The sequence below is a fragment of the Marmota flaviventris genome, chromosome 18 (genome assembly GCF_047511675.1).
Source record: "Marmota flaviventris isolate mMarFla1 chromosome 18, mMarFla1.hap1, whole genome shotgun sequence".
In the NCBI taxonomy this organism is placed as follows: domain Eukaryota; kingdom Metazoa; phylum Chordata; class Mammalia; order Rodentia; family Sciuridae; genus Marmota; species Marmota flaviventris.
The window spans coordinates 14,698,679-14,726,431 of NC_092515.1; the positions used below are offsets into that span (position 1 = coordinate 14,698,679).

Below are 27,753 nucleotides of genomic sequence, written 5' to 3' on the forward strand. Positions count from 1 at the left end.
TTGCAGGGTGTGTTTGCTTCCCTCACTCTTCTGAAGAGGTACTGGCGGGTCAGGGCACAGCCCCCAGGCTCTCAGGAAATGCAGGCCTAGCCCTCAGAAGTAAGGTGGGCTGTAGATGGGAAGATGCAGAGAATGAAGGAGTCCTGTGGAGGAAAACCCAGCAGGCCTTAGCAGCATTCTTGGAGGGCTGTGCCCAAGTGAGCTCTAGTTGAGAATCATTTTCAGAGTAAGCTGTTAGAGCCCTGCACCATCACCATGGCCTGTTCCAGCTGTGCAGGAGACAGGTGCAGGAGGGTCACTTGAACTACAAGTTAAAAGACCAGTCTGGGCAATGTAGACGCCTCCATCTCAAATAAATGGTGTTGAGATTTAGCCCATCCTGGGTTTAATTCCCAATACCAAAAAAAAAAAAAATGTTAAGCTTCAAGGGGCCCTAAGTCTTGGAAGTAAATGTCTGCCTTTTTTTTTTTTTAAATCCACAACTCTGTTTATATTTGAGATAGGGTCTCAAAAAATCTGTAATCCTACTTGAGCCTCCTGAGAGCTGGCCTTACAGACATGCTCCACCATGCTGGACATGTCTGCCTTTTTAGAAAGTTGAAAAGTAAGTTCTGAGTCCATTTACTCAATGGTTATAATTCCCACCCCCGTACTGGGGATGAACCCAGGGTGCTGTACCACTGAGCCCCATCCCCAGCCTATTTTTGATACAGGATCTCACCAAGTTGCCTAGGCTGCCCTCACTTTTTTAGTCCTGGCCCAACTTTCTGAGTTACGTGCCACCCCAGTTTATTAACAACTACTTCGTAATCTTTTTCCTAAGGATGTTTTCATATCTGCATTTTTATAAAAAGAGAACCCTTTGTGCCATTTGTGTTGTGTTATGAATCATACTTAGTACACAACCATCTCCTTATCTCTACCCCTGTAGAGTATCATTGTGTGGGTGTGTCCTGAGAGTAATTCCCAGGTCTATTTTGCCACTGCAAACATTGCAGGGTATGGTCTTTACACAAGTATCTTAGAGAACATCTCTGATACTAATCTGGAAGTAAATTCCTAGCAGTGAAGTTACTTGGGTTAAAGGATCTAAATAATTGTAGTGAATGGCAGAACTCCCCACTTGGCCATGTGAGCCCAGGAAGATGGCTCCAGTTAGTGGGCAAGGCCTAGGAGTCTGGTTGGTTAAAGGGCTTTGCTCATCCTGCAGGACAGATCACAGTGACAACTTAGGATTGTACATAGGTGTGCTTTACAACCTGCTTTGAAAATTGAATCTGAAGTTTTAAAATTTACATCGTGTGTATCTATTGGACCAACCTACTTCACCAAGGAAAGCTCACTCCTAAATCAATTACAGCTTGCTTTTTAATGAAGGGGATGCAAAGTAAATTTTACCAGTCGGTCACCCAGCATCCAGTTTCATTCCCTGTTAGTCTCCTTCCATTGATGGTCCACAGGGGTCTCTTGGATATAAAGCCATTTACAACTATACTTTTTTACTCCAAAGAGTTATACATGTGTTAGGTATTTCTATTTTTTCCCTTACATACTTTTATTTCTGTATAGAGGCTTCAGTGTTTTCCATAGCATGGATAATTAAACAGTCATCTGTTGATAGTTTCTGTCTTTCTAAAGAATCTGCTTATATAGTCTAAAACTGGCTGGCAGACATGTTCATTAAGAAGGGAAGTTCCCCATAGTCCCACTGGCCCAGAGACATCTGTTCACCACCTTGGTGAGCATCTCCCTAAGCAGCCTACTTAACCAATATTTTTATGCTCTTGGGTGATGCATTTTCCAAGGGATTTTATTTTTTTAAAACAATGTATGAAATGGACTTCCCTGAAAAATAGGACCCTGTAGTATTTTTTTAGTTGTAGGTGGACACAGTGACTATTTTTATGGGGTGCTGAGGCTCAAACCCAGTGTCTCACTCATGCTAGGGGAGCACTGAGCCACAACCCCAGCTCTGGAATATTAAAGGGATGAAATTTCTCAGGGAAGAATGACACAGACAAGTAACTCTCAAGAAGGTTAACAGACATACCAGAAAATTGGGAATTAAAAAGTGGACCAGTATTGGCCAGACAGGGTACTGCACTCCTGTAATCCTGATGCCTTGGGAGGCTGAGTGAGGCAAGAGGATTGCAAGATTGGGGCCAGCCTCCAACTTAAAAGGCCCTAAGCAACTACGTGAGACTGTCTCAAAAAAAAAGGTGGGCGGGGCGCTTGCCTGGCACATGTGAGGCACTGGGTTCAATTCTCAGAACCACATATAAATAAGGTTCATTGACAACTGAAAATATATATTTTTTTACAATTCTTTTTAGTGATGAACCCAACATCTTGATTTATTTATTTTTATGTGGCGCTGAGGATTGAGCCCAGTGCCTCACATGTGGGAGGCAAGTGCTCCACCACTGAGCCACAACCCCAGCCTTAAAAAAAATTTAATTTTTTTTTTTTAATTTAGGAGTTTCCTATATTTTTCCAGGCCTGTCACTCCCAAATTCCTGGGAAATCTGTAAATCTACATTTTGTACTGTTAAGAAGAAGTAATTTTTCCCACCAAGAAGTAGATTAAAGAGATATGACATTTTAAGAAGCTTATATTTAAGGGACTTTCTATGGTAATCTACTAATCATATAATGGAGACCACATCAGCCTAAGGACCTGAGAAGGATAAGACCATTGTAAACATCTTTTTAAAAATTGTTTTTAATTTGTTCTAATTTGTCCAGTCATACATGAGAGTAGAATGTATTTTGACACATAGTACACAAATGGAGCACAACTTCTCATTCCTCTGGCTGTGCTTGGTGCAGTCACACCGGTAGTGTAATCATACATGTATACTGGGTGATAATGTCTGTCTCACTCTACCGTCCTTCCCCACCCCTCCCTTCACTCTCCTCTGCCCAATCCAAAGTTCCTCTGTTCTTCCTTAACCCGCCCCCCAATTATAGATCAGCCTCTGCTTAGCAGAGAAAACATTCGGCCTTTTTGTTCTTTGGGTTTGGCTTATTTCACTTAGCATGATATTCTCCACCCCCATCCATTTACCTGCAAATGCTATAATTTCATTCTTTAAGGCTGACTAATATTCCATTGTGTACATATACCTCTTGATATCCCTACATACCTTGCAATGCCCACACTCCTAAGTTTTATTCAAAAGAAGAGCCAGGAACCCCAAAAACACATCCCTCACTTTGGAGGTAGCTGCCTTCTCCCTTGAATGTGTGTGCTCAGTATTTCCTAAATAAATCTGTACCTCTGTTGACATTTGCTGAAAATTTATTTTTCATCACGTGTATACGGGAACTCCCCTGAGTGCAGTTCCCTCTCTGAGGACCCTTCTCTGGTGATAACTTCTTCTCTCCCATGACTTCATCTCTTGGCGCCCCAGGTGGGAACCCTGAGGCCTGGACTTTGGAGAGTCTGAGCCCCTCCCTTTCTGCCCGGCTCTGAGTGTGTCGTGGGTGCTCCTTTCTTGGTCTTTCCCTCTGTTTCCTCCACTTCTAAAGACTGAAGAGCCAAACTGGAGTCACCTTACTTGCCATGTTGGATGTCTGGGGAAGCCCCAAGCCACGCAGATTGGAGTAGCAATAGGGGCTGGCTGACACGCACCCAGGGGTCTGGCAGAGTCTTAGAACTCTGAAACCATGAAGGAGCTCAAAGGTCTTTAAGTCTTTTCCTTCCCTCTCTGCTTTACCCTGCAATTGCAGAATGGCCCAGTCTGTCCTTGTTGAGCTAGGCTGTCACTGGCCGTGAGGTGCTACCTAAGTCCATTTGAAACCAAAGGCAAAAAGTGTCACTTTTCAATTCAAGCCGCTATAGGACTTGAACAGGTGATAGTTCTCTCTCTTCCTTGTCTAAACCCTTCTGGGCCCTTAGAAGAGAGGGCTTAGGGCTTGTTCATGAAACACTGGCCACAGGAGACACCTCCAGACCACCAGCCCTGGCCCTGGGTGGGTGGGAGGGAGCAGCCGGCACACGAGGGATGGGCCTCCCAGCATTTTGAGTTCCCCCTCAGTTCTTCAAATGTGACACCAGAAAGCAGTCAACCCCAGTAATCTCCACAGTAGACCTGATCTGTCTTCCGGGTCAGCCTCTTGACTCTGGAAGCCTCTTAATGATCTGAGCCACAGCTAAGCCAGCCCAACCTGTGCTGCCGCCGTCAGGAGTATCCTGAGCCTGTGCTCTGACTGAGTCACACTGATTCTTGTGTTTATTTTCACATTCTCTGTACTCAATATTTGGGGAAATAAGTTATTTCAATACTGACCTGTCTCTTTAATAGATATAGCTCTGAAGGAAAAGTGTCCTTCTCTTTGTCCTCTTGTTCTAATTGAGGATCACCCCGCCACCCACCCCCACCATTGTCTGTCTAAAAATGGTTACACCTTGGAAAAGTGCAGTTGCTATAAAGGGTGAGCTACATCCCCATCCCTTTTTAAAAATTTTTTGAGGGTTTCAGAAAAATAAGTATTTTTTTACTTTGAAACAGGTCTCATTAAGTTGCTTAAGGTCTCTCATTAAGTTGCCCAGGTTGGCCTTGAACCCGAGATCCTCCTGCCTCTGCCCCCTGATCGCTGGGATTACAGGAGTGGCCCCTGGCCCCAGCTCACTTGCTATACTTCAGATAGTTTTGTTTTATGTCAGATCTCAAAACTGGGATCCTCCTGCTTTAGCCTCCCGAGTAGCTGCAGGTGCTCCTGGGCTCAGCTGCTTTTAGGGTTTTTCTTGACAAAAATAATAACTTTGGAATGTTAACTGTGCTTGTCTGATATCTTGGTTTCATGGGTAATCTCCAAATAGCTATTAAAATGGATAAATTAGGTAAGTATAAATAGAATAAATATTTATAAATATATATTTTAAAAGATCTGTGTTGTTTATAACATACTAAATCATCAGTTGCTAAATATAAATCCAAGTACTCTTGATTTCATAAAAAAGACAGTATACTCATGTCTGTCAAATGTTTCCAATCGTTGCATACAAATATAATGCACCAATAAAAATATGCAAATTTTTAAAACAATATTGTATATATGTACAAATATGTAACAGCACATCCCACCATTATGTACAACTATAACATGCCAATAAAAAAGTATTTTGTACTGGGGATTGGGATTGAACCAAGGAGTGAGTTTTGTCCCCAGCCTTTTATATTTTATATTTTCAGACACGGTCTCACCAAGTGGTTTAGAGTCTCGATAAATTGCTGAGGCGATCTCCAACCTGTGATCCTCCTGCTTCAGCCTCCAAAATGGCTGGGATTACAGATGTGCACCATCACATCTGGTGATTTGTCTACTTCAAAAAAATTTTTTTTCCCTGTATGATTGCACAAGTGGTGCAACTCTGCATCATGTACAACCAGAGAAATGAAAAGTTGTGGTCCATTTGTATACAATGAAACAAAATGCATTCTGCTGTCATGTATGGCGTGAACATACTTTATATACAATAGAGTTACGAAAACTTGTGCTGTAAATGGGTAAATGTATACATTCCACTGTTATCATGTATATAAAATTTTTTTAATGTTTAAAATAAAGTAAAATAACAAAAAAATTTTCCACATCTAATTTCAAAAAAAAATTTAAGGATTATTTAAAAATATAATTTTTTCTTGTGGTACTGGGGATTGAACCCAGGGCCTTGCATATGAGGCAAGCACTCTACCAACTGAACTATATCCCCAGCCCCTCAAGATATAAATTTTAAAATAATGTTAAGACAAAAGGAAACTCAATAAATAAGAAAAGATATTTTTAAAAAATATTTATGGGGGGCTGGGGTTGTGGCTCACATGTGCTCACTTAGCACAGGTGAAGCACTAGTTTTGATTCCCCAGTACCACACACAAAAATAAAGGTATTGTGTCCATCTACAGCTAAAAATATTAAGAAGCAGCAGCAGCAGCCCCTGCTGCCTGTAACTTGGGGGACTTTCCAATGTTACCTACTGATCAGATAATGGAGGCCTATCAGTTAAGGACTGGGAGAAGGCTGGTACCACCAAAACCATCAGACTGAGGTCATCCCTACATACCTTCCCCTCACTCTCCAGATGGCCCTCACTCTCCAGATGGCCTGCATCCTCCCTTGATTGTTTTGGTCCTGGGGACTGAACCCAGGGGGTTGCTTAACCACTGAGCCACGTCCCCATCCACCCTCCCTTTTTATTTTGAAATAAGGTCTCACTAAATTGCTGAGGCTGACCTTGAACCTGCAATCTTCCTGGCTCAGCCTCCCGAGTTGCAGAGAGTTGCAGAGATTACAGGCGTGTGCCCCTTGTCTGCTCTCCTTGAATGCATATCCTTCGCTTTTCTATAAAATCTGTGTCAACCTGCTGAAAAATTCACTTCTATGACTTGTGCCAGGGACTCATTGATCCTGAGTCAAGTTGCCCTCTCTGTAAACTCCTTTGGACCCTCTTCTGGAGACACCAAAAGAGGTGTAAAAAAAAGTAATTTTTTTTCTCTTAGATTAATTTACAAGTAATTTTTTCCTCTTAGATTAACTTACACATGCAAATATGCACTTGCCAGGCTGTGGCGGCTGTGTTGTGGTTATGTAACTGAGGCTCAGCTCCGCTCCCCGCCGTGGCCCAGCTGCGCGGCGGTGAACTTACACACCCAGCGGTGGTCGCGGGCGGAACTTTCTGAGGCCGGGTTCCCACTGGGGCAAAGGGCCCTCCCCAGGCGCCCGCCTTCCGGTTGCCCTTAGTAAAGATGGCGAAAGAAAGGCGTCATTGCCGGTTAGCCTGCGGCTTCGGTGCCCTCACCCAACGTAGGCTGCTTTGTCCCCGTCCCTTGACTTCCTCCTGTTGGTTACTCCGCAGAACCAGTCCCAGGACTGCGACGATGGCAGTAGCGATGGCGGCTTCTCGCAGTCTCCGCAACCTGCTGATGCGGCGTGAGTCACTCCGGACCTGTGTGGGGTCCATGGCTGCGTCGCGCTGTCAAAGCAGCCGTAAAGCAGGAAGGCTGTCGGGGTTACCGAGGGTCCGAGCTGCCCGAGGAAGGGCTGTCCCCTGTTGCAAACTCGCGCCTCGCAGTGTGGAGTCGCTGACAGCTTGTCTCCGTTCTGGGTCATGACCCACAATAAGTGTCCCCCAATCTTACAGCCCGTATCCCTCTAACCCTAGGTCTCCGAGGGCTTGTCTTCTCCAACCTAGAGTCACAGAGGTGTGTGTCCTCTGCTCTTGAAGATGTGATGTCCCCATTTGGGGGTCTTCCTTTCTCTCTGCAGGACTCACAGTACCCGCCCAGCAGGACTTCAGTGTTAGCCTTCGCCCCATGGGCTCTGCTGCCCAAGAGCAGGCCTCCAGAGCAGCCCCCTGCGAAGCCTCAGGCCACAGCTATGAGTCCCTTCTGGTGACACCTGCTGAGAAACACATTCTCCATGTGCAGCTAAACCGACCAGACAAGAGGAATGCCATGAACAAGGCCTTCTGGAGGTCTGGCCTGTAGATCCTGGAGGAAGGGGCAGCGGTAGAGGGACCGGTCAGAGTGGCCTTGGGAGAGATGGACATCAGGGCAGGGGGTTTGCACCCCAGATTTAGGCCTTCACTCCGTGCTTCTCCACAGAGAGATGGTGGAATGCTTCAACAAGATAGCTCAAGACTCTGACTGCCGGGCTGTAGTGATCTCAGGTGCAGGAAAGATGTTCTCTTCAGGTACTGTGCTCCCAGCACCCTGCTGCTGACAGAGCAGAAGGAGTGCTTCTTCATTAGGGTTTTAAGCAGACTCTAACTTAAATTTTCATCAAATTTTTTTAAAGGCCTAATTTAAAACACTCAAATATAGAGGGCTGGGTTGTGGCACAGCGATGGAGTGGTTGCCTGCCGTGCATGAGACCTTGTGTTCCTTCTCCAGCACCTCTACTAAAAAAAAAAAAAAAAAAAAATGTTATATAGATGAGTCCAACAGAACATGACAGAGTCCTAGGCCCTGAAGTTTGGGTTTCTGTCATGGATCTGTGATCTTGAACAAGGAACTTAACCACTCTGAATCTATTGCTGTGTTAACCAAGTGTGTTATCATAAGAATATGTGTTTGGGCATGCTAGTGGACATCTGTAGTTCTAGCAACTCAGGAGGCTGAGGCAGGAGGATTACAAGCTTGAGGCCAGCCCCAACACCTTGACAACTTAATAAGACCCTGTCTTTGAAAAAAGAAAAGGCTGGGGTTATTGCTTAGTGGTAGAACACCCCTGGATACAATCCCTGGTATTGTAGGGCAGGGGGGAAAACCAGGTATTGTGGTGCACACCTGTAATCTCACTGACTTGGGAGGCTGAGGCAGGAGGATTACAAGTTCAAGGCCAGCCTCAGCAATTTATTGAGGCCCTAAGCAACCTAATGGACCCTATCTCTAAATAAAGTATTTTAAAAAAGGGCTGGGGATCTGGCTCAGTGGTTGAGTACCCCTGAGTTCAATCCCTGGTACTAAAAACAAAAAACAAAAACAAAAAATTGGTCAGTCACCTTGTGCCAAAAAAAAAAGATGAGGTTTCATTCTGGGTCTCATCTTTCAACTCCTGGCTGATTGTGGCTATCTCTTGACCTGTGTTTAACAGCAAGCCCTTGAAGGTCAGAAGAAGAAATTCAGGGTCACAGTGATCCAATGATAGAATGGACCTTGTGATCCAAGGTCCTATTCTCCGCCCCTGCCTCCCCCAGGATTGAACTCAAGAATGCTCTACCCTGAGCTACATTCCCAGTCCTTTTGATTTTTGTTGTTGTTGTTGTTGTTGGTACTGGGGATTGAACTCAGGGACACTCAACCCCTAAGCCATCTTCCCAGCCCGATTTTATATTTTATTTAGAGACAGGGTCTCACCGAGTTGCTGAGGCTGACCTCAAACTTGCAATCCTCCTGCCTCAGCCTCCTGAGTCCCTGGGATCACAGGCATGCATCACCACACCCAGCAGAATCCTTGATCTTAACCACTGCAACTGTGACCCAGGTGACTGTGGTGCTGGTTAAAAGCAAGGGCTCAGGGGAGCGGGTGTGGCAGAGGGAGAGTATGTTATTAGCACAGATTAGGCCCTGGCTTCCATCCCTAAAATCAGAAGAAAAAAGAAAAGACTCTGGCATTAGGCAGCCCCACTTCTACCACTTGTCATTGTCCCCTGGCTTCTCTGCTGCTGGCTCCTCACCTGAAGAATATGGATATCCCACCAGACCAATCTCACTGGGTTTATGAAGATTAAATGAAAGAAGTTGACGTGCAGAACATTCTTATGTGCCCAGCGTTAACACTGCGACCTGTTTATTGCTGTGGCTTCACGGGGGTGAGTGACAGCAGGGTTATGAAGGATGTTTAGAAGTTCCCAGCGACCAACCTGCAGCGTTCTTGCTTTGGAGGGGGACACTTGGTCCCAACACCTGGGCCCTTTATTTCAAGCAGTAGCAATCGCCAGCCTCTGCAGGTCCAGGGCAGTTAAACCAGAAGAACTAGGGAGAAGCGGGGCACAACTGTGGTCCCAGCTACTTGGGAGACTGAGGCAGGAGGATGGCGCATTTGAGGCCAGCCTTGGCCACTTAGCATGACCATGCCTCAAAATAAAAATGAGGGTTGGAGTTGCCACTCTGTGGAAGATTGCCCTGTGTAAAGTCCCTAGTCACACTCCGCACACACGCACACACGCACACACACACAGTGGAAGGTGGTGTCGCAAGAGGCCGTCATACTGGGCTTGTCCTAGCTCTTGATGAGTCATTCAGGCTCCTCAGATGTCGTGTGGGAGCCCAGAGTCGCCAGCTGGTCAGATGCTGTGACCTCTGCTGAAACGGAGCACACAGCAGTGGTGACTGACGCCGCTGCCGTCCAGCTTCCGCTCGGGCCTCTGGGGCTCCATCTCCACAACCTTGTAGCCCCATCTGCCTTCAGAAGGCTTTATTGTTGTTATTTTGGGTGCAGGGTGCTTGCCCACTGAACCCCTTCTTTACCCAGAGGTGCTTAACCACTGAACCACATTTCCAGTCCTTTTTACTTTTTATTTTGAGGTAGGGTCTCACTAAGTTGCTGAGGCTGGCCTTGAACTTGCAGTTCTCCTGCCTCAGCCTCCTGAGTTGCTGAGATGACAGGTGTGCACCCCCGTAGGTGTTTTTTGCAGTCCTGGGGGTGGAACCCGTAGCCTAGAGCGTGCAGGTCAGGTGCTGTACTACTTAGCTGTACCCCTGGTGAGGACTTGGTGTTTTATTCTAAGAAAGTGGGATGGAAGGGAAGAAGAGGGGGTTCTAACCTAACTCCAGGCTTCACAGGCTGTGTGTGGGGACCAGCTGAGACAGGCGGGAACGGGGGACCAGTAGTAGAGTGAGAGAGGATGGCTGGGGGGACACAAGTCAAACTCAGGATTATCTTGAATGGGAGCCATAATATCTGCTCCATCTGGGTCTTGCCTTCTGAGGCAAGATCACCACCATGGACTCAATTTTGCCATAAAACTTGAGTCCGTGCCCACCTGGGATAAGAAGGAAATGAGTCTTCTGGAGCCAGCTGTGTGGTCCCAGGGGTTGAACTCAGGGGTGCTTAACTACTGAACCATGTCCCAGCTTCTCCCCTTTTAAAAATTTTGAGACAGCGTCTCACTGAGTTGCTTGGACCTCATTTGGCTGCTGAGGCTGGCCGTGAACTTGGTGATCCTCCTGCCTCAGCCTCCTGAGTCACTGGGATTACAGGCATGTGCCACTGCACACAACCAAAACCTCAGTTCTGCTCACAAGCTGGTGGGACTTTAGGTGAGTGTGCCACCTCTCTGTGCCTCAGTTTACCACCAGCAAACTGGGTGCGTCCTAGGGTCCACCTCACTGGGTGGCTGAACAGACTCAGCAGTGCCTTGGTGGCAGTCTTTGTTCAGCTCACGCTCACAGGCCATCCCCTGGGAGTCTGTGGGACTTGCCTTCTGTACTGTGCTGATTTGGGGGTTCCCACCCATGGTGTCTGGGTTCTGGCCCCGGCCAGGTGGTGGGTGGGTCCTGGTGGGCTGGGTGAGCCTCCGCCTGCCTCCTCTTCAGGTATTGACCTCATGGACATGGCTTCAAACCTCCTGCAGCCCGAAGGGGACGATGTGGCCCGCATCAGCTGGTACCTGCGTGACCTCATCAGCAGATTCCAAGAAACCTTCAGTGTCATTGAGAAGGTGACTCTGGGGGCTGGAGGGCATCCTCTGTGGCCTCTCTCTGTGGCCCACCCTGACCCTGACCCTCCCATTCCCTTCCAGTGCCCCAAGCCCGTGATCGCTGCCATCCACGGGAACTGTATCGGAGCAGGTGAGCCTGGCCTCCTGCCGTCACCCGCTGCCAGGGTGCCCACGCTGGCTGGCTCATGCCCCCAGAAGCCACCCCATGACCTGCAGGGTGATGTTCAGTTTCCCTGCCCCCCCAGGTGTGGACCTCATCACCGCCTGTGACATCCGCTACTGTACCCAGGACGCTGTATTCCAGGTGAAGGTGAGTTACCCCTAAGCTCCTGCCTCCGGGGTCCTGCACACCACTGGGCCGTGAGCCCGAGCAGAACAGGGCCAGGGTGGGCCAGGGAGCCTGCCCTCAGGGCCTCCGGGAAGAGGGTCCAAACTGAACCTTCCGAAGCAGGCTGGGCCATGAGGAAGCCAGGGGCAGGCGGTCCCGGTGAGGTCAGGAGCCGGGGAGGTGGGGTGTGGGGACGAGGTGACACAGGCGGGAGGCTGGGGTCACTGCTGGGGGCCTGCGGGAGAGGGTGGGAGGCGGGATGGAGACCCTGATGTGGTAAAGGGGTCAGGAAGGGCGTCGCTCTGGAGAAAGATGTGGCAAAGGGAAGACCTGGAGGGCGGGGATCAGGGCACCTGCCTGGGTGCCCTGGGGGAGCCCCTGATGGCGGTGTCCTGGGGGGCACCCCTGGCAGAATGAACCCTGACACCTCTGTGCCCCCCAGGAAGTGGACGTGGGCTTGGCTGCCGATGTGGGGACACTGCAGCGACTGCCCAAGGTCATCGGGAACCAGAGGTGGGTGCGGTGAGGGGACCCCGGGAGGGGACCACAGGGCATCTCCCAGATGACAGCCGTGTCTGACCCACGCTTCCCTTTTGCAGCCTGGTCAACGAACTGGCCTTCACCTGCCGCAAGATGATGGCCGACGAGGCCCTGAGCAGTGGGCTGGTCAGGTGGGTGCGGGAGCGCCGGGCCTGGCCCTGTGTGTCCTCAGCAGGATTGTTTCCTTTGGGGGCCAGCACCCTCCTGTCCTCGGGCCCTTTTACTGGGGTCCTCTGTGAGGGCCACACCCCATCGGCCTTTCCCCAGTTGCCTGTCCCGACCCCTCTTGTCCCTTCGTCGCAGCCGCGTGTTCCCGGACAAGGAGCTCATGCTGGACTCGGCCTTGGCCCTGGCGGCCGAGATTGCCAGCAAGAGCCCGGTGGCCGTGCAGAGCACCAAGATCAACCTGCTCTACTCCCGCGACCGCCCGGTGGCCGAGGGCCTCAACTACATGGTAAGGCCGGGGCAGCCGGTGGGGCGCGGGCTGCGCGTGCCTGTCCTCTGATTGGTGCGCGCAAGCCTCGCCTGTCCTCTGATTGGTGCGCGCAAGCCTCGCCTGTCCTCTGATTGGTGCGCGCAAGCCTCGCCTGTCCTCTGATTGGTGGCCCTCTCTGTGCAGGCGACCTGGAACATGAGCATGCTGCAAACCCAGGACATCGTCAAGTCCGTGCAGGCCATGATGGAGAAGAAGGACGCGAAAAGTGTCACCTTCTCCAAACTCTGAGAGCCCTCGGGTCCCCGGCCTGCGGCACCTGGGGTCCGGCTTCTCTCTGCAGAGGGGAATGGAGACGGTCTCCGAGTGCCCCTCAGTGTATCGCCCTGCGACACCGATTTCAAGCCCAGGGCCTTCTCTTGGCTCTTTGGACAATAAAACATTATAAAGAACCTGTGTCTTTACTGGGAGAGGACAGGTGGCAGGGCTCCAGGGAGGGCGGTGATGAAGATGGTTTAGGGATCTGGCCCGCGGGAACGGTGACCAGCAGCTGCGGGTGGCCAGGGCCAACAGGACGTCCCGGGAGGAGGGAGCCGAGGTTGTGGGGTTCCCTGGGCCTGAAATCCCCCCAAGAACCTACCCCTGGTCTCCTCCCTGCCGTTGGGAGCTGTGCCCACTGTCTGTGCCTTTCACTCCCCAGCGGAGGGGACCCCCTGCTGGAATCTGGCTGGGGCCTGTGCTGCCCAGGGTCGGGCCAGCCGCCTCATTTCTTTAAACTTTGGATTTTCTTTGTAAAAAAGTTTAAAAAACAAAAAGATCTTTGGTGATAGGGGGATGGAGCTCAGGGCCCCCACAGGCTGGGCGGGCGCTCCACGGCCGAGCCCCAGCCCCGCACTGGGTTTTCTTATCATATATAATCCCAGCCTCCTGGGTTTATGTCTGGAATGAGTGTCGAGACCAAACATTAATTGTGCGCCCTCTGCATGCCAAGCCTGCTCTGGGCATTCATTAGTTTAGCGATTCCTTTTAAGGATCTATGAAGTTGCTACTGTCACTTCTGTTTTAGCCCCAGGAAAAGGGGCGAATCCGGGGTAAGGACCCGCGACGGCATAGCCGAGGAGTAGCGGAGGCAGGACCGGGGCCCGGAACCCCTGGCTCTGAGTGGGCTCTCACCCACTGTCCCCAGGACGCAGCGTACTGCGGGGACCTGCTGGGCGCCAGGGCTCGGGCCACCACCCTTCCACAGAGTCGGGAGCTCGGGCTGCTCCCACCGCCCAGCTGTCCAGGCCACTCCTGCGGCCCTGCCCTGGCCCTGCCGCCTGGTCCCACCCTCCCTCTGCCAACAGAGTCTGGGCAGGGTTTTATGGGCTCTGATAAGGCCCCGGTGAGGCCGAAGTCTATGAGCACTTCCTCTTTGTGCCCGGGCAGGTGGGGACGGGTGTCCACCAGGAAAGCCAGTGTGTGCTCAGGGATCCCTGGGAGAAGGACCTCGTGGCCCTCCCTGCCTGCCACTCCCTTTGCCTCTGCTATAAGGGCCACCCACTGCCTGCCACCTGCCACTTTCTCTCTCCTCTAGCTCCTCTCTAGCACAAGCCACCAGCGCAGCCTCTGAAGATGGCCTTTGTCCCTGCGCCTGGCTACCAGCCCACCTACAACCCGGTGAGATGCCAGCCAGGCCCCACCCCAGGCCCTGGCTTAGCTGCTCTCTGAGCCACACTCCAACCCGTGGGGGACCCCCAACCATCAGGCCCCCCATCATGATGCTCAGGCTGGCTCTGGGCTTCTTCCCCCAATTTCCTCACTCCAGTTTCATGTCCCCTGCTTGCGGGACCAGAAGGGGTTTCGGTGAGGGGGAAGGGCTGCGACTGTCCCATGGCCTCTGACGCCCCTCATCGGCCCATTCTCCAGACTCTGCCCTACAACCAGCCCATCCCCGGCGGCCTCAGCATCGGAATGTCCATCTACATCCAAGGAGTGGCCGATGAGAAGATGAAGCGGTAAGTGGACCCCCACCTCGTCCCACCAGGCTAGGCTGCAAGGGAGCCGGTGCTGCGGCCCACCTGTAGGAGCTTTTTGCCACCTCCAAGATGAGAGAGAGGGAGGAATGGAGGAAGAGAGGAGAGGGAACTGCCAGTGCAAAGGCCCTGTGGCAGCCGGGTCCTGCCCTGTTGGAATAACTTCTGAAGGTTGGTGATGGGCAGTGTGGAAGGTGCCCTGACCTGGGCATTCCCAGCTTCTCTGGCTATGGGTGGGGAAGGACTGTCGGGGTCCAGGAAGGAGCAGAGAAACTCCAACCAATGGATGTCAACTGTGACCACAGGAGTCCCCAGAGCAAACAGTTGAAACTGGGAGGGGTGGGGAAGGTGGTCTCAAAGGAGCAGCGAGCCAAGGGGCGGCTGTGGGAGTCGATCTCTGGAACTCAAGGTCACAACCTCCTCTCCTGGCTTGGTCAGTAGTGCCCGGGGCAGAGAATGTGGGGAGAGGGTGAGGACAGAGGTCCCTGGAGGGGTCCCTGCGGGCAGCAGGTGTCCTCTGGGGAATCAGCCCTTTGTGTCTCACCAGGTTCCAGGTGAACTTTGCCGTGGGGCAGGACCCGGGGGCGGACATCGCCTTCCACTTCAATCCCCGCTTCGATGGCTGGGACAAGGTGGTCTTCAACTCACAGCAGGGTGGCCGCTGGGGCGAAGAGGAGAGGAAGAGGAGCATGCCCTTCAGCAAGGGGGCCCCCTTTGAGCTGGTGTTCATGATCATGGCGGAACACTACAAGGTCTGGCTGGGCGCCTCCCTCGGCCTCCCCCCCTCCCAGCCTCCTCCCTGCCTCCCTGCCTCCTTCTTCTTCCGTTTCTTTCTTTATTTATTTGGTATCAGAATTGAACCCAGGAGGCTTCACCACTGAGCCACATCCCCAGCCCTTTTTTATGTTTTATTTAGAGACAGGGTCTCCCTGAGTTACTTAGGGCCTCACTGTGTTGCTGAGGCTGGCTTTGAATCCCGATCCTCCCGCCTCGGCCTCCCGAGGTGCTGGGATTACAGGCGTGTGCCACCGCCCCCGGCTCCCTTTCTCCCTTCTTTCTTTTCTTCCCTCTCTTCCTTCCCCCTTCCTGCCCCCCTTTCCCTTTCCTTTCCTTCTCCTCCTGCCTATTCCACCTCTTCTTGCCGCTTCCCTCCTTCTCCTCCCTTGGCTGCTGACGGCCTTCTTCACCTCGGGCTCCCGGTGCTCGCAGATGCAGACTTTCGCTCTGTCTGCTCCGTGCTCTGGACACACACGAAAGGAAGCCCCAGGCACAGAAAGCCCGAGTGGTGTGTCCCACACCGTGCAAGGGCGTCTCCTCCTCTTCCACCAACTCCGCCTCCCCTGTTATTTAAAAGCAGATCCCAGACATTATGTCATTTCATTCATAAATGTCTCCATTTGTAAGAGCACAGACACAATGCCACTGTCACACCTAAAAAGGGAAGGTTCTTCCTTAATATCACCTGCCTGTTCCAGCCGTCACATAATGTTGTTTTTCCGATGTGTCTGATCCAGGTCCAAAGAGGGTGGGTGCCTGCCGCTGATCACTCTCACACAGGGGTGGTTTTGTTTTATTTTGGTTTTGGTATCAGGGATTGAACCCAAGTTCACTTAACCACTGAGCCACGTTCCCAGCCCTTTTTATTTTATCTTTTATTTTGAGACAGGGCCTCATTAAGCGGCGTAGGGCCTCACAAAGTTGAAGAGGCTGGCCTCGAACTTGTGATCCTCCTGCCTCAGCCTCTCCGTTGCTGGGATTGCAGGTGTGCTTGTCTTTTATTTAAAGTATGTACACAACAGCTCTGGGCCACTGCCTTCCATTTCTTTTCTCACTCACCATGTTGTGTGGCTTAGAGCACCTGGTGGGTGACCTCAAATGGTTGTGCAGGGATCCCTGGCCTCTGCCCTCTGACCAGGTCCTCTGTTGTGGCCAAACTCCTTGTGCGTGTTCTCCTGGACCAGATGTGGTGGGAGACCCCCAGGCCCCAGGCTCTTTGTCTGAGCACCAGATTTCTTCTTCCTCTCCTTCTCCTCCCCCTCCTTCTCTTCTTTTTTTCCCCCTGTACTGGTGATTGAGCTCAGGAATGCATAACCACTGAGCCACATCCCCAGCCTTTTTTAAAAAAATATATTAATTTTTTTAGTTGTAGTTGGACCCAATATCTTTATTTATTTATTTTATGTGGTGCTGAGCCTGGAACCCAGGGCCTCCCATGTGCTAGGCGAGCCTCTACCACTGAGCCCCAGCCCCAGCCCTGGCCCTTTTAATTTTTTTCATTTCAAGGCAGGATCACACTAAGTTGCACAGGGCCTTGCTGATTCGCTGAGGCTGGCCCCAAACTTTCGATCCTCCTGCCTCAGCCTCCCAAGCTGCTGGGATTACAGGCGTGGAGCCAAATTCCTAACCTCGGCATCTGGGCTGGGATTGTCCACGCTCAGGTTCCAGTTGGTCACTCTACACCTATAGCCTTCGTTTTGGGCAATGGGAAGGATCCCTTGAGCTGTTGAGGTCCCTTGTGGATGTCACCACATCCAGGGCTTAGCATGTGGGAAGTGCCCAGTCCCATGGAGCTGGATCCTGGCCCTGTGCCTGTCACTTAGCATCATGATGGAACCGGACGCCTGAGCTACACCGAGCAACGGACCCCCGGTCTCCACCTGCCTCCGACACACCCTGTCACGTCGGGTTGCATCTCCCGACCAGCTCAGATATGAGCAGGTTCCCAATTCACAGATGGGGAAACAGAGGCTCAGAGGTCACACAGCCAGGGCGTGTCAGAGCTAGACCTTAAACCTACCCATCTGGTGCCAAAGCCAGGCCTCGGGCGAGTCCTCTCCTGATCTCCATCTCCAGCTAAACCCTCTTCTCTGGACCCTCCTGACCTGACTTCTGACCCCAGCTTGATCTCTGACCCCTGGACTCCAAGGTCCCTGAGGCCCGGGCTCTCCAGCTTGCCTCCCGCTCCCTGCTCCTACCTGCCCCAGGTCCCCGTGCTGACCCCTCTTGTCCCCGCTCCAGGTGGTGGTCAATGGAAACCCCTTCTACGAATTTGGACACCGGCTGCCCCTGCAGATGGTCACCCACCTGCAGGTGAATGGCGACCTGCATCTTCAGTCAATCAACTTTCTCGGGGGCCAGGGCCAGTTCACCCCAAATCAGGTGCGTGCTGGCCCCTCCCTTTTTTGCTTCTTTCCTTCCTTAATCTGTCCCCACTGTCCTTCATTACCCAAGCGCCTGCTCTGTGCCAGGCAGGGACGTCATCCAGTGGTCAGGACCCCGTGGGGAGGCGCGGGCAGAGGGACGGGGCCAGGGCAAAGGACACACAGGGGAATTGAGAGAGAAAAGGAAAGACTTAGTCACAGGGTCACAAAGAAACAGCTTCCTGGAGGAGAAGGTGTGTAAACGGAGTCAGCAAGTGAGATAAGAATTTGTGAACAGAAAGCACATTCACGACAGGTTGCTTAATGCCATTTGTCACCTGGGGACCTCAATCAAAGCCAGGAGCTGCCATTCCATGCCCGTCAGCCCCTCAGGAGCATTCTGTGGTCAGGCGGGTGGCCCAGCCAGCCCTTCCACGTGGCTGGGAGCGCGGCAGACACAGTGTCCTTGGAAAAGAGCTGGTGAGCCTCGGAGCGCTGGCACACCACACTGCGATGGCCGAGGGACAGCACTCGGTGAACAGTAGGCAAAGGGCGGCCACCGTGCACCCCCAGCACCACCCCGGCAGCGCCATTTACAAAAACCCAGGGCTAGGGAGGCAGCTCAGGGGCAGAGGCTTGCCCAGCCAGCGCGAGGCCTGGGTTCCATCCCCGGCACCCTCAAAAGAAACAAGCCCCAGAGTCAGAGCTGCCCACGTGTTCCCCAACAGGTGACTGGGTACACAAGGGTCCATCACCCAGAGACGGGAGGAAGGTTAACAGCTGCACACGGCAGCAGGGGCTCTCCTCGTCCAATATGGAGTCCAAAACCACACAGGCAGCCACAGAAGAAGGGCATGGTGGCACAAGCAGCTCAGGAGGCCGAGGCAGGAGGATTGCAAGTTTAAGGCCAGCCTCAGCAACTTAGAGAGGCCCTAAGCAACTTAGTGAGATCCCATCTCAAAATAGAAAATAAAAAGGGCTGGGGATGTGGCTCAGTGGTTAAGCACCCTGGGTTCCATTCCCAGTGCCAAAAAAAAAAAAGAAAAAAAAGAAAAGAAGAAAGAAAAAAGCACAATTTTTTTTTTTTTAACAGTTGAAAAAGCACATTTTGTTTCCAGGGGTCTCAAGAGATGTAGGATCAAATCACAGGAAGAAGGAACTCACTGTTGATCTCACTTTGGGTTGTGTCACCCATGAGGAGGCCAGGGACAGGGTGGGGAGGGCACACTGCCACTGCCACATCCCTTTAATCCTCCCAGTGACCCATGGTGGTGAGATGCGGAACTGAGGCCCAGAGAGCTTTAGAAACGGGCCCAGGGTCACAGAGCGGGTGACAGGCGCAGGGCCTGCGGGGGCTCTCCTGCCTCCTGTGCCTCTCCCCGGGGCAGCACCGATTCGTTTTCAACAGGAAAACAGCTGCGCGGCCATTTTTAAAAGGCTTCAGAACAGGGGCTGCAACCAGAGGTCGAGGCAGAAAGGAGGCAATGAGAGAAAAGGGGGAGGAAACCAAGGAGGGAGGGGGGAAGGCGGTCGAGGCAGAGGGGTCTCCTGGCCTGGGGGACAGGGAGCTCCGGGGGCCCCGAGGGCCCCGCCTGCCCAGGGCTGGGCACGTGGATGAGGGGCCATGGCGGCTGGAGATGGGGTGATGGGGTGGCTCGAGAGGCCGGGGCAGGGGTCCCGAGGTGCTTGGGCTGTGAGATCCGGCCTCTGGGCTGAGAGGGCAGGACTGGGGACCGAGGACCCTGGGCAGCAAGCAGGGAGCAGAGTCCTCAGCCGTGGTCCTGAAGGTCTGGGGGAGGCTCAGGGGAAACGGGCCCTGAACTTGGCGAGTTCCTCCCAGGGGCAGTCATCTGGGGCCGACCTTGAACTTCAGAGACCCCTGCATGGTGGCCTTGGCTGCCCCGGGGCAGGCGCCCTTGATAACTTCTGTCCTGGATTTGGGGTCCTGATCATCTCCTCTTCCTCTCTCTGCACCCACAGGGACCCATGGGCCTGCCACCTCAATATGTAAGTACCTGCTGGGGCCAGGGCTCCCCGGGGCGGAAGAGGAGCAGCCAGGGAGGTGTCTGGGTGGCTGAAGGACCGGGGTCCCTTACCTCCCCACCCATCCCTGCAGGGTCCCGGGCCCAATCATCACCACCTGGGCAGCCTGCCTGTGAGTACCGGGCTGTGGGACCGTCAGAGGGATGGGGACAGTGGGGGCGCACTGGGGGGGCTGTGGCCAGTCCCACTAACCCAGGGTGGAGAAGGATGTGTGCACAGCGGGGTGTCCTGGCATTTGTCAACTATCATGGAATAACATGGCTGCCTCCTCACATTCACAGACCATGATGGGACCCCCTACCTTCAACCCGGTATGGCACCCTGAGGGGCTTGGGGCTCGGGTGGGTGGGCTGGGGGAGGGGGGGGACTGGTGGGGGGAGGGGCTGACCCGTGGGGGGCCTCGGAGGTCAGCTCTGTGGTGGGTGGAGGGTGCTTGAGACTGGAGGTGGGAGGGGGTGCAGGAACCTGCTTGGGGACATCTCCCAAGAACAAAGAGGGCTGCACTCTGAAAACGTGTCTTTGGACCTGGCTTTTGGGGACTTGTGTGTGGACGGGACCCATCTCTCCTCCCACAGCCTGTGCCATTCACAACGAAGCTGCATGGGGGGCTGACGGCCCGGAGAACCATCATAATCAAGGGCTACGTACTCCCCACGGCCAAGAGGTACAGAGCCTAGGTCCAGGGGGACCCCAACCCTCCTCCCTCGGGGACCCAGGAATCCAGGCACCCATTCCTCCTCCTTGGAGACCCATCTGACACTCCTTCTCTGTCCTCAGCTTTGCCATTAACTTCAAGGTGGGGTCCTCGGGGGACCTGGCTCTGCACATTAACCCCCGCATGGGTGAGGGCGCCGTGGTCCGGAACACCTGTGTGAGAGGCTCCTGGGGCTCTGAGGAGAGGAAGATCGCCCACAACCCGTTTGGCCCTGGCCAGTTCTTTGATGTGAGTCTGGGGTTTTGCTGGCAGCTCGGGAGGCGGAGGCAGGAGGACCAAGTGTTTGAAGACAGACTCAGCAATTTAGCCAGGCCCTAAGCAACTGAGCAAGACCCTGTCTCAGAAAAATAAATAAATAAAAATAAAAAGGGCTGGGGATGTGGCTCGGAGGTTAAGTGCCCCTGGGTTCAATCCACAGTACAAAAAAAAAAAAAAGTCTGGGGTCCCCTTCCCCACTTGCTGGCAGAGCCTCTGCCCTGCCCTGGCCTCACGCCTGCCCCTTGCCCACAGCTGTCCATTCGCTGTGGCACGGATCGCTTCAAGGTCTACAACAACGGCCAGCACCTCTTTGACTACTCCCACCGCCTCCCCGCCTTCCAGACAGTGGACACGCTGGAGATCAATGGCGACGTCACCCTGTCCTACGTTCAGGTCTGATCTGCTCTTGGCGAAACTCCTGGAAAGACAGAAGGATTCCCCAGGACACCTTCCTAACCCCTAATAAAATCTCTGAGGGTGTCTTCTGTGTGGCTCCATCGCCTCCCTCAGCTCTCCCCAACTGACCGCCTGGCGGGCCACCGCCCATCTACCTGTCACCCATTCTTTCTCTCAAGGTGTTGGCAGCAGTGTGTTCTCTCTCTCTGTTTCTGGGGATTTGGTGGCTGAGGCTGGCTTTGAACCTGCTGATCCTCCTCCCTTAGCATCCCCTCCCACCCCCACCCCTGGAGCTGCTGGGATTACTGGCATGTGCCACCACACCCTGCCCAGACGGGGTCTTTAGAGGGATCCCCCTAGCTGTCTCTTGGAGTTCAGGTTCTCAGGAACCCAGTGGGAACGCAGGCAGGGACCTGGGAAGGGGACATCAGGGCTGGAACAGAACCAGACCATGGGGAGGCGTGAAGGGTGGGTGGGTGACAGGTCAGGGGACTTGAGTGGAAATCAGGATCCACCTCTGAGACAGGGACCTGGGGGAGAAACAGGTATGGGGCAGGAGAGGAGCCAGGAAGGAGGGGATCGGGAGGGGAGGGAGACGTTCTGCAGGTTAGGGTGACTCCAACTACGTGGAGACTGCTGCGTGTCTGAGGCGACTTCCTGGGTGATGGGGCATTCCATGCCCTGGATTCCAAAGTTTTACGCATTTTCCAGAACTCGCTGAAGGTACGCTGAAGATTCGTGCATTTTTTTAAGAGTTATTTTAATTGTTTTTTTTGTTGTAGATGGACACAATATCTTTATTTTTATTTTTTAATGAGGTGCTGAGGATCGAACCCAGGGCCTCATGCATGTGAGAGAAGCACTCGAGCCACAACCCCAGCCTAGATTTGTGCATTTTGATAGTATATTAATTTTGCCACGAAGGAAATTATTATGAGGTTGGGCATATAACTCTATGGTAGACTGCCTGCATGAGGCCCCAGGTTCAATCCCCAGCAGTGCCAGAAAGCGAGAGGGAGAGAGAGAAAATAAATAAATAAATAAAATGAAACTTTTTTAAATACTGAGGATTGAATCCGGAAGTGCTTTACCACTGAGTCATATCCCCAGACCTTTTTAAATTTTTTTTTAATTTTGAGACAGGGCCTCACTAAATTTCTGAGGCTGACTTTGAACTTGAGATCTTCCTGTCGTAGCCTTCTGAGTCACTGGGATTACAGCCTGGAGTTCCACGCCCCACTACTTTTTAAACTTTTGACACTGAGATAAGAACAATTGGAAAAATATCCAAGATTTTAACAAGTATGTAATTGGCATCTCATGAAAAATTAGAAAGTATAAGTTCTTAAAAGTTATAACCACTGGACTGGGGCTGTAGCTCAGTGGTAGAGCACTTGCCTCACATGTGTGAGGCACTGGGTTTGATCCTTAGTACCACATAAAAAATAAAATAAAGGTAGTGTGCCCATCTACAATCAAAAGTATTTTTCAAAAATGTTTAGCCAGAAATCATGTAAAGAAAGTGAAAATACTACCTAGAATATATTCAAAATAATACTGTATTGTCGTTAAATTAATGTGTGTGTGTGTGTGTATTATACAGTTGTTTGTGGACCTTTATTTTATTTATTTATATGTGGTGCTGAGGATTGAACCCAGTGTCTCACACATGCTAGGAAAGTACACTACCACTGAGCCACAACCCAGCCCTTAAGTTGTTAAATTCTAAACCTGAATTTCAATAAAATTTTAAAGCTAAAATAAAAAAAGCAAATAGAATTCAGCCAAAGCAGTCTTCAGAGGAAAATTTACAGCTTTAAATATGTACTAGAAAGAAAGGGAAGGCCCCAGACTGTATCAGACTTTTTTTTTTTTTTTTTTGTACTGAGGATTTAACCCAGAGAAACTCCACCGCTGAGCTTACATCCTTGGTCCTTTTTGTTTTGAGACAGGGTCTTGCTAAGTTCCCCGGCTCGCCTTTAACTTGGGGTCCTCTTGCCTCAGTCTCCTGTGATTATAGGCACACATGCCCACAATTCTAAATTTTAGAGCAGGAAGACTTAGTTTAGAATTAGTTTTAGAGCAGGAAGAACTAGTTTGTGAAGACAGATGCAGAACTGATTAGAAACTGTCAGGCGCTATGAGCCTGTGGTCTGAAAGGGAGATGCCAGGTGTGGGTGCGGTGTGAGCGCAGCACACAGCTGTGTTTACCAAATGCGTGGAACTGAACCTAGAAAGGATGACTTTTATTGTATGTGGACTGTGTCACAAGGTCATTTTTAGGATGCAATTTCCCAGTGCTATAGACCCCGAGGTGTGCTTGTCACGGCCAAATAAAAGTTAACTTTTAACACCAGCACAGAAGCACTGGGGGCAGACTTTCCGGGTCTCCTGCTGTGAGTCTCAGCAGGGCCCAGGCTCCTGGGTGGGGACACAGCCCAGCCCGAAGGGAAGGTTGCAGGTGGAGCCAGGATCCACCGCTTGTCCTTGGGACCGCTTGTCCCCAAGGACGCCACAATCAGATTCGGGCTAAGCCAGGAACCGCTGGCCTGTCTCCCACCCGCTGGGGTCAGTGGGCAAGGTCACTGACGATTGCCAGAGGGCTCGGCCCCGCCCCGCCGGGAATCTGGGCACAAAGCCCAGGGCACCTCCCTCCAAGGCACGGCTCAGGACAAATATTCCTGAAACGTGGCTGCCAGACCCAGCTCGCAGCCTCCTCCACCCCGGCCACCACGCCCAGCGTGCAGAGACCGTGCGCCAGGTGGTGCCGCCTCTCCCAGCCCGCCCTAGAGGGGACCCTGAAAGTCACCCCAGGTGGTCTTTCCCCCCACCACAGTCTCGGGAAAGGGTCCGCTGGGTTGGAGGGCAGGGCGTGTGCTGATGGGCTGCGGGTCCCCAAGCCGGCCTTTCCCGTCCCTCTTGGCTCCGCGGGGCGTCGCGTCTGCCTGGAGGATGCGCAGGCTGGGACCTGTCTGGATGCTGGATGCCGCCCGACCCGGTGACATCCTTTAGAATTCCCAGCTCCGCCCGCCTACGCCATTTTCAGGGTCCCGGGGGCCACAGAGCCACCCCTTCCAAGATTATTCCTGATGCCCAGGAAATCAAGACCCTCCTGTCCCCCGGCAGGAATTGCCCGACGGGCGCAGGTGCGAATCCCGCGTGGCCACGGATTCGCTGGGATCCCTGAGTCGCTGTCTTCACCTCTCTGAACCTCAGTGTCTTCATCTCTATTAAGTGGATCCTTCCGCCCGGCCTCGCCGCAGCCCCGCAGGCTCTTGGGTTCTGCTCGGGAGACCTTCACCGACCCAAGCCGCAGGGCACCGCCGGCTCCTGCAGGCTCACGCACGCGCTCCTCTGGGACAGTGGTCTCGGGGGCGAAGTGGTGATACTTCAAGTCTCCAATCACCCCGTTTTCGGGGCAAGAGTTGGGGTTAGATTCTGGAGACCGACAACGGGATCAGGCCCTGGGTCTACACTCTCTGAGTGACTCTGAGAAATCGCTCACCCGCTGAGCATCAGGTTCCCCTCTAGGAAAAACGAGACTCAAGTCGGTTCTAACAGGATCAGAGGAGTTTCCCCTTTCCTGGGCTCCCACTGGCGCCAAAGTCTTGTCCTCAGGGCTTAACTCCAGGAGCTGGGGCAGAGCAGGCAGATTCCTAGTCTGGAGTCCAAGGCCAAAGGCCAAACCCAAGCAGAGGGAGGGCTAGTGGACTAATGGCCTTGGATTTCAGATTCCTGATGCACCCAGAAGTTTATGGGAGCCCTGGGCACTAGGCTCAAGGTCTCCTCATTTCCCATGCTCCTGGGAGCTGCCAAAGAGCCCTTTGCTGATGGCCAGATTATTCCTGATGCCCAGGAAATCCCCAGTTCCCAGAAGACTAGGAACAAGACCAGTGACCCCACAATTCCCAGGGCACCCAGACTCCCAGAAGGCCTGAAGTCCTAAACCCAGAAAGTCCTAGGATTGACTGGGAAGGCTGATTGTGGCAGCACATGCCTATAATTCCAGCAACTCGCTGAGGCTGATCTTGAACTTGTGATCCTCAGGAGGCTGACCAGACCTCCCAGTGTCCAGCAGGGCCCTGGGACTCCACGCATGTTTCCAGAGTCTCAGATAGTCAGATGCAGAAGTCCTAGGACTATCCGAGGAACCCTGAGGTTGTCCTTGAACCCCCAGATCCTTTGGTCATGGAGAAAGCCAGTGGATATATCGAATTTCTGAATGCGAGCGATGGCCTGGGAATTCCGAGACTCTGATGGGCAGAGACGTGCCTGGGGCCACCACCTCTGGGCTGTGAATTGGGGATCCGCTGAGCCTGGAGAGTCTACCCTCCTCTCCTGGCAAGGAAGGAGAGAGGGGTCCTGCTGTTCCGCCCCGTCCTGTGCTAGCAGGGGCTGGGATCTTTACCACTCCGCCAGGGACAGCAGAAACGGGACCCTAGGCAGGCAAACCAACTGGGGCTTCAGCAGGGGGCAGGCCGTGTTCCCCTCTTCCCGGGAGTCAGGACCCCTGTGCTGTTCTTGCATAATGCTGGTCTCAGGCTCCTCCTTCTCAGCCTGGAGCCTCCTGCCCCAGCTCCAGGAGACCCCAGTTTTTATGGCTCGGTAACAGGACAAAAGTAACAAGGACCATAATGTAGAAAAGGCAGCTCCCAGGGGCAGGATGCTGTCCTCTTTGTCCCTTGATGCACCCTGCACTGTGCTGGGCACGTGGTCAGTGCTCAGTGATTGGGAGTGGAACAGGGAAGACAAAGCAACAGCCTCTGGGCCGCCTGGATGACCACTGACCTGACCACAGCACACAGATCGGGGAGCGCTGATCAACCCATTTTATAGATGGGGAGACTGAGGCTGGATAGGAAGCAGTTTACCCAAAGGCAGGAGCTCTTCAACGGTGTGATCATGTCCCAGTCTTCCCTCATCTCTCAGGCCTCTTTCTCTCTCAATCATTCTGTACCAAATCAATCTCCATCTCTCTCTCTCTCTGTCACAAATTTAGGGGTTAGGGATTGAACCCAGGGGTACCCTACCTACCACTGAGCTACACCCCAGCCTCCTCTCCTTTTTATTAACTTATTATCATTACTTGTGGTGTGGGGATTGAACCCAGGGCCTTGTGCATGCCAGGCGAGCGCTCTACCAACTGAGCTACACTCCAGCTCTCTCCTTTTTATTTTGAGACAGGGTCTCACTAAGTGGCTGAGGCTGGCCTTGAACCCAGGTTGCTGGGGTCCCAGGCACACGTGGCTCCACCGCCCACATCTGTCCTGTTTCCCTCCTTACTCCTCCTTCCAGAACTGCTCCCATTGTCAACGGGGTGAAGCAGGGAGGGAGGTGGGGGGTCCTAGTTCTAGTCCCCCAACCATCCAGGCGGAGAGTGATTCCCAGTGGGGACCCTGCTACGACAGGGACTCAGACTGCCGCACTGAGGCTGCGGATGCCCAGCGGGACCTCAGGCAGGAGGAAGCAGGCATTTGGCCTTCACTCTGGATCTGGCTCTTTCTTGGCTTGCGTTGTGCGACATGCTCGTTCTGCACGGGGGTGTGTTCATCATCTAAGGAGTGTTCATCGAAAAACTGGTAACACCAGGTTAATCAGTCCTAAATTTACCTGAGGCCCCTTCAAGACTGACACAGGATTTGCAGGGACACTGTCAGCAAATTCTGTTCCGGAAGGGCCCAGATGCCTTCAGGCACCAACAACATGCTCAGGAACAGCTGATCCTGCAGGCCACAAGACCCCCGCTGAGCCATCTGGGAACCCAAACTGCTTCCTCCTGACAGATAAACATCTTGAGCAGCAAATGGAGATTGTCCCCTCAAGTGACAAGACACCTTGCGGGTCCACAACTGAAATAATGATCAACCAGACCGCAAGCTGAGCAGTGACAATGCCAACTTCTTGCGCCTGCCCGACTCTCCCGCTATTTAAACCTACAGCTCAGTGAGCACCCCGCTGTCAGGGCTGGGGTGCTGGGGCTCCCTTTGCCTTCCCAGGATGGCCAGACTGATGGACTAACGTTCCGTTCTTGCTTTTCTTTTTATTGGTACCAGGGATTGAACCCAGAGGTGCTTAACCACTGAGCCACATCCCAGCCCCCACCTTTTTAAAAAATATCATTTTAGTTGTAGATGGGCACAATACCTTTATTTTATTTGTTTATTTTTATGTGGTGCCGGGGATCCAACCCAGGGCCTCACGCATGCTAGGCAAGCGCTCTGCCACTGAGCCACAACCCCAGCCCCTACCCCAGCCCTTTTTGATGTTTTATTTAGAGACAGGGTCTCACTGAGTTGCGTAGGGCCTCACGGGAGTTGCCAAGGCTGACTTTGAACTTGCGATCCTCCTGCCTCAGCCTCCCACGCCACTGGGACAACAGGCGTGTGTCACTGCATCTGGCCCCAGTCTTGCTCTTCACCATTACCTTTTCTTTTTTATTTTTTAATATATGTATATTTTCAGTTGTCGTGAATATTTGTTTGTATGTGGTGCTGAGAAGGCGCACAGGGCCTCACAAGTGCCAGGCAAGTGCTCTACACTGCGCTGTGACCCGAGCGCCATCACCGTTACCTTTTCTGTGTGGCTTCTGGGCCAAGTGGCCAGGCCGGGGTATTGGACCCCCTCAGAGTCAGGACTCTGGTAACACTGGTCCCAGTCCCAGTCCCAGGCCCCTTGGGCCCAAGACACCACAAGAAGAATCCCAGAGTGCGGAAGT

The 27,753-nt window shown here is 52.7% G+C and overlaps 2 protein-coding genes across 2 annotated transcripts; both read left to right on the plus strand.

Moving 5' to 3' along the window:
- Nucleotides 1–6,811: 6,811 nt before the first annotated feature.
- Nucleotides 6,812–12,923, plus strand: Ech1 (enoyl-CoA hydratase 1). The gene is made up of 10 exons (XM_027941427.2): nucleotides 6,812–6,936; nucleotides 7,273–7,480; nucleotides 7,611–7,699; nucleotides 11,046–11,170; nucleotides 11,252–11,300; nucleotides 11,416–11,480; nucleotides 11,941–12,011; nucleotides 12,098–12,169; nucleotides 12,342–12,492; nucleotides 12,658–12,923. Exons 1-10 carry the CDS (start codon nucleotides 6,885–6,887, stop codon nucleotides 12,760–12,762), a joined length of 987 nt encoding a protein of 328 aa, XP_027797228.1. The 5' UTR covers nucleotides 6,812–6,884; the 3' UTR covers nucleotides 12,763–12,923.
- Nucleotides 12,924–13,876: 953 nt separating this feature from the next.
- On the plus strand, nucleotides 13,877–21,110 carry Lgals4 (galectin 4). Its single transcript, XM_027941512.2, has 10 exons — nucleotides 13,877–14,130; nucleotides 14,380–14,468; nucleotides 15,034–15,238; nucleotides 17,505–17,645; nucleotides 19,607–19,633; nucleotides 19,743–19,781; nucleotides 19,951–19,980; nucleotides 20,245–20,333; nucleotides 20,447–20,612; nucleotides 20,895–21,110. The coding sequence occupies exons 1-10, from the start codon at nucleotides 14,086–14,088 to the stop codon at nucleotides 21,039–21,041; spliced, it is 978 nt and encodes a 325-aa protein (XP_027797313.1). The 5' UTR covers nucleotides 13,877–14,085; the 3' UTR covers nucleotides 21,042–21,110.
- Nucleotides 21,111–27,753: the final 6,643 nt, after the last annotated feature.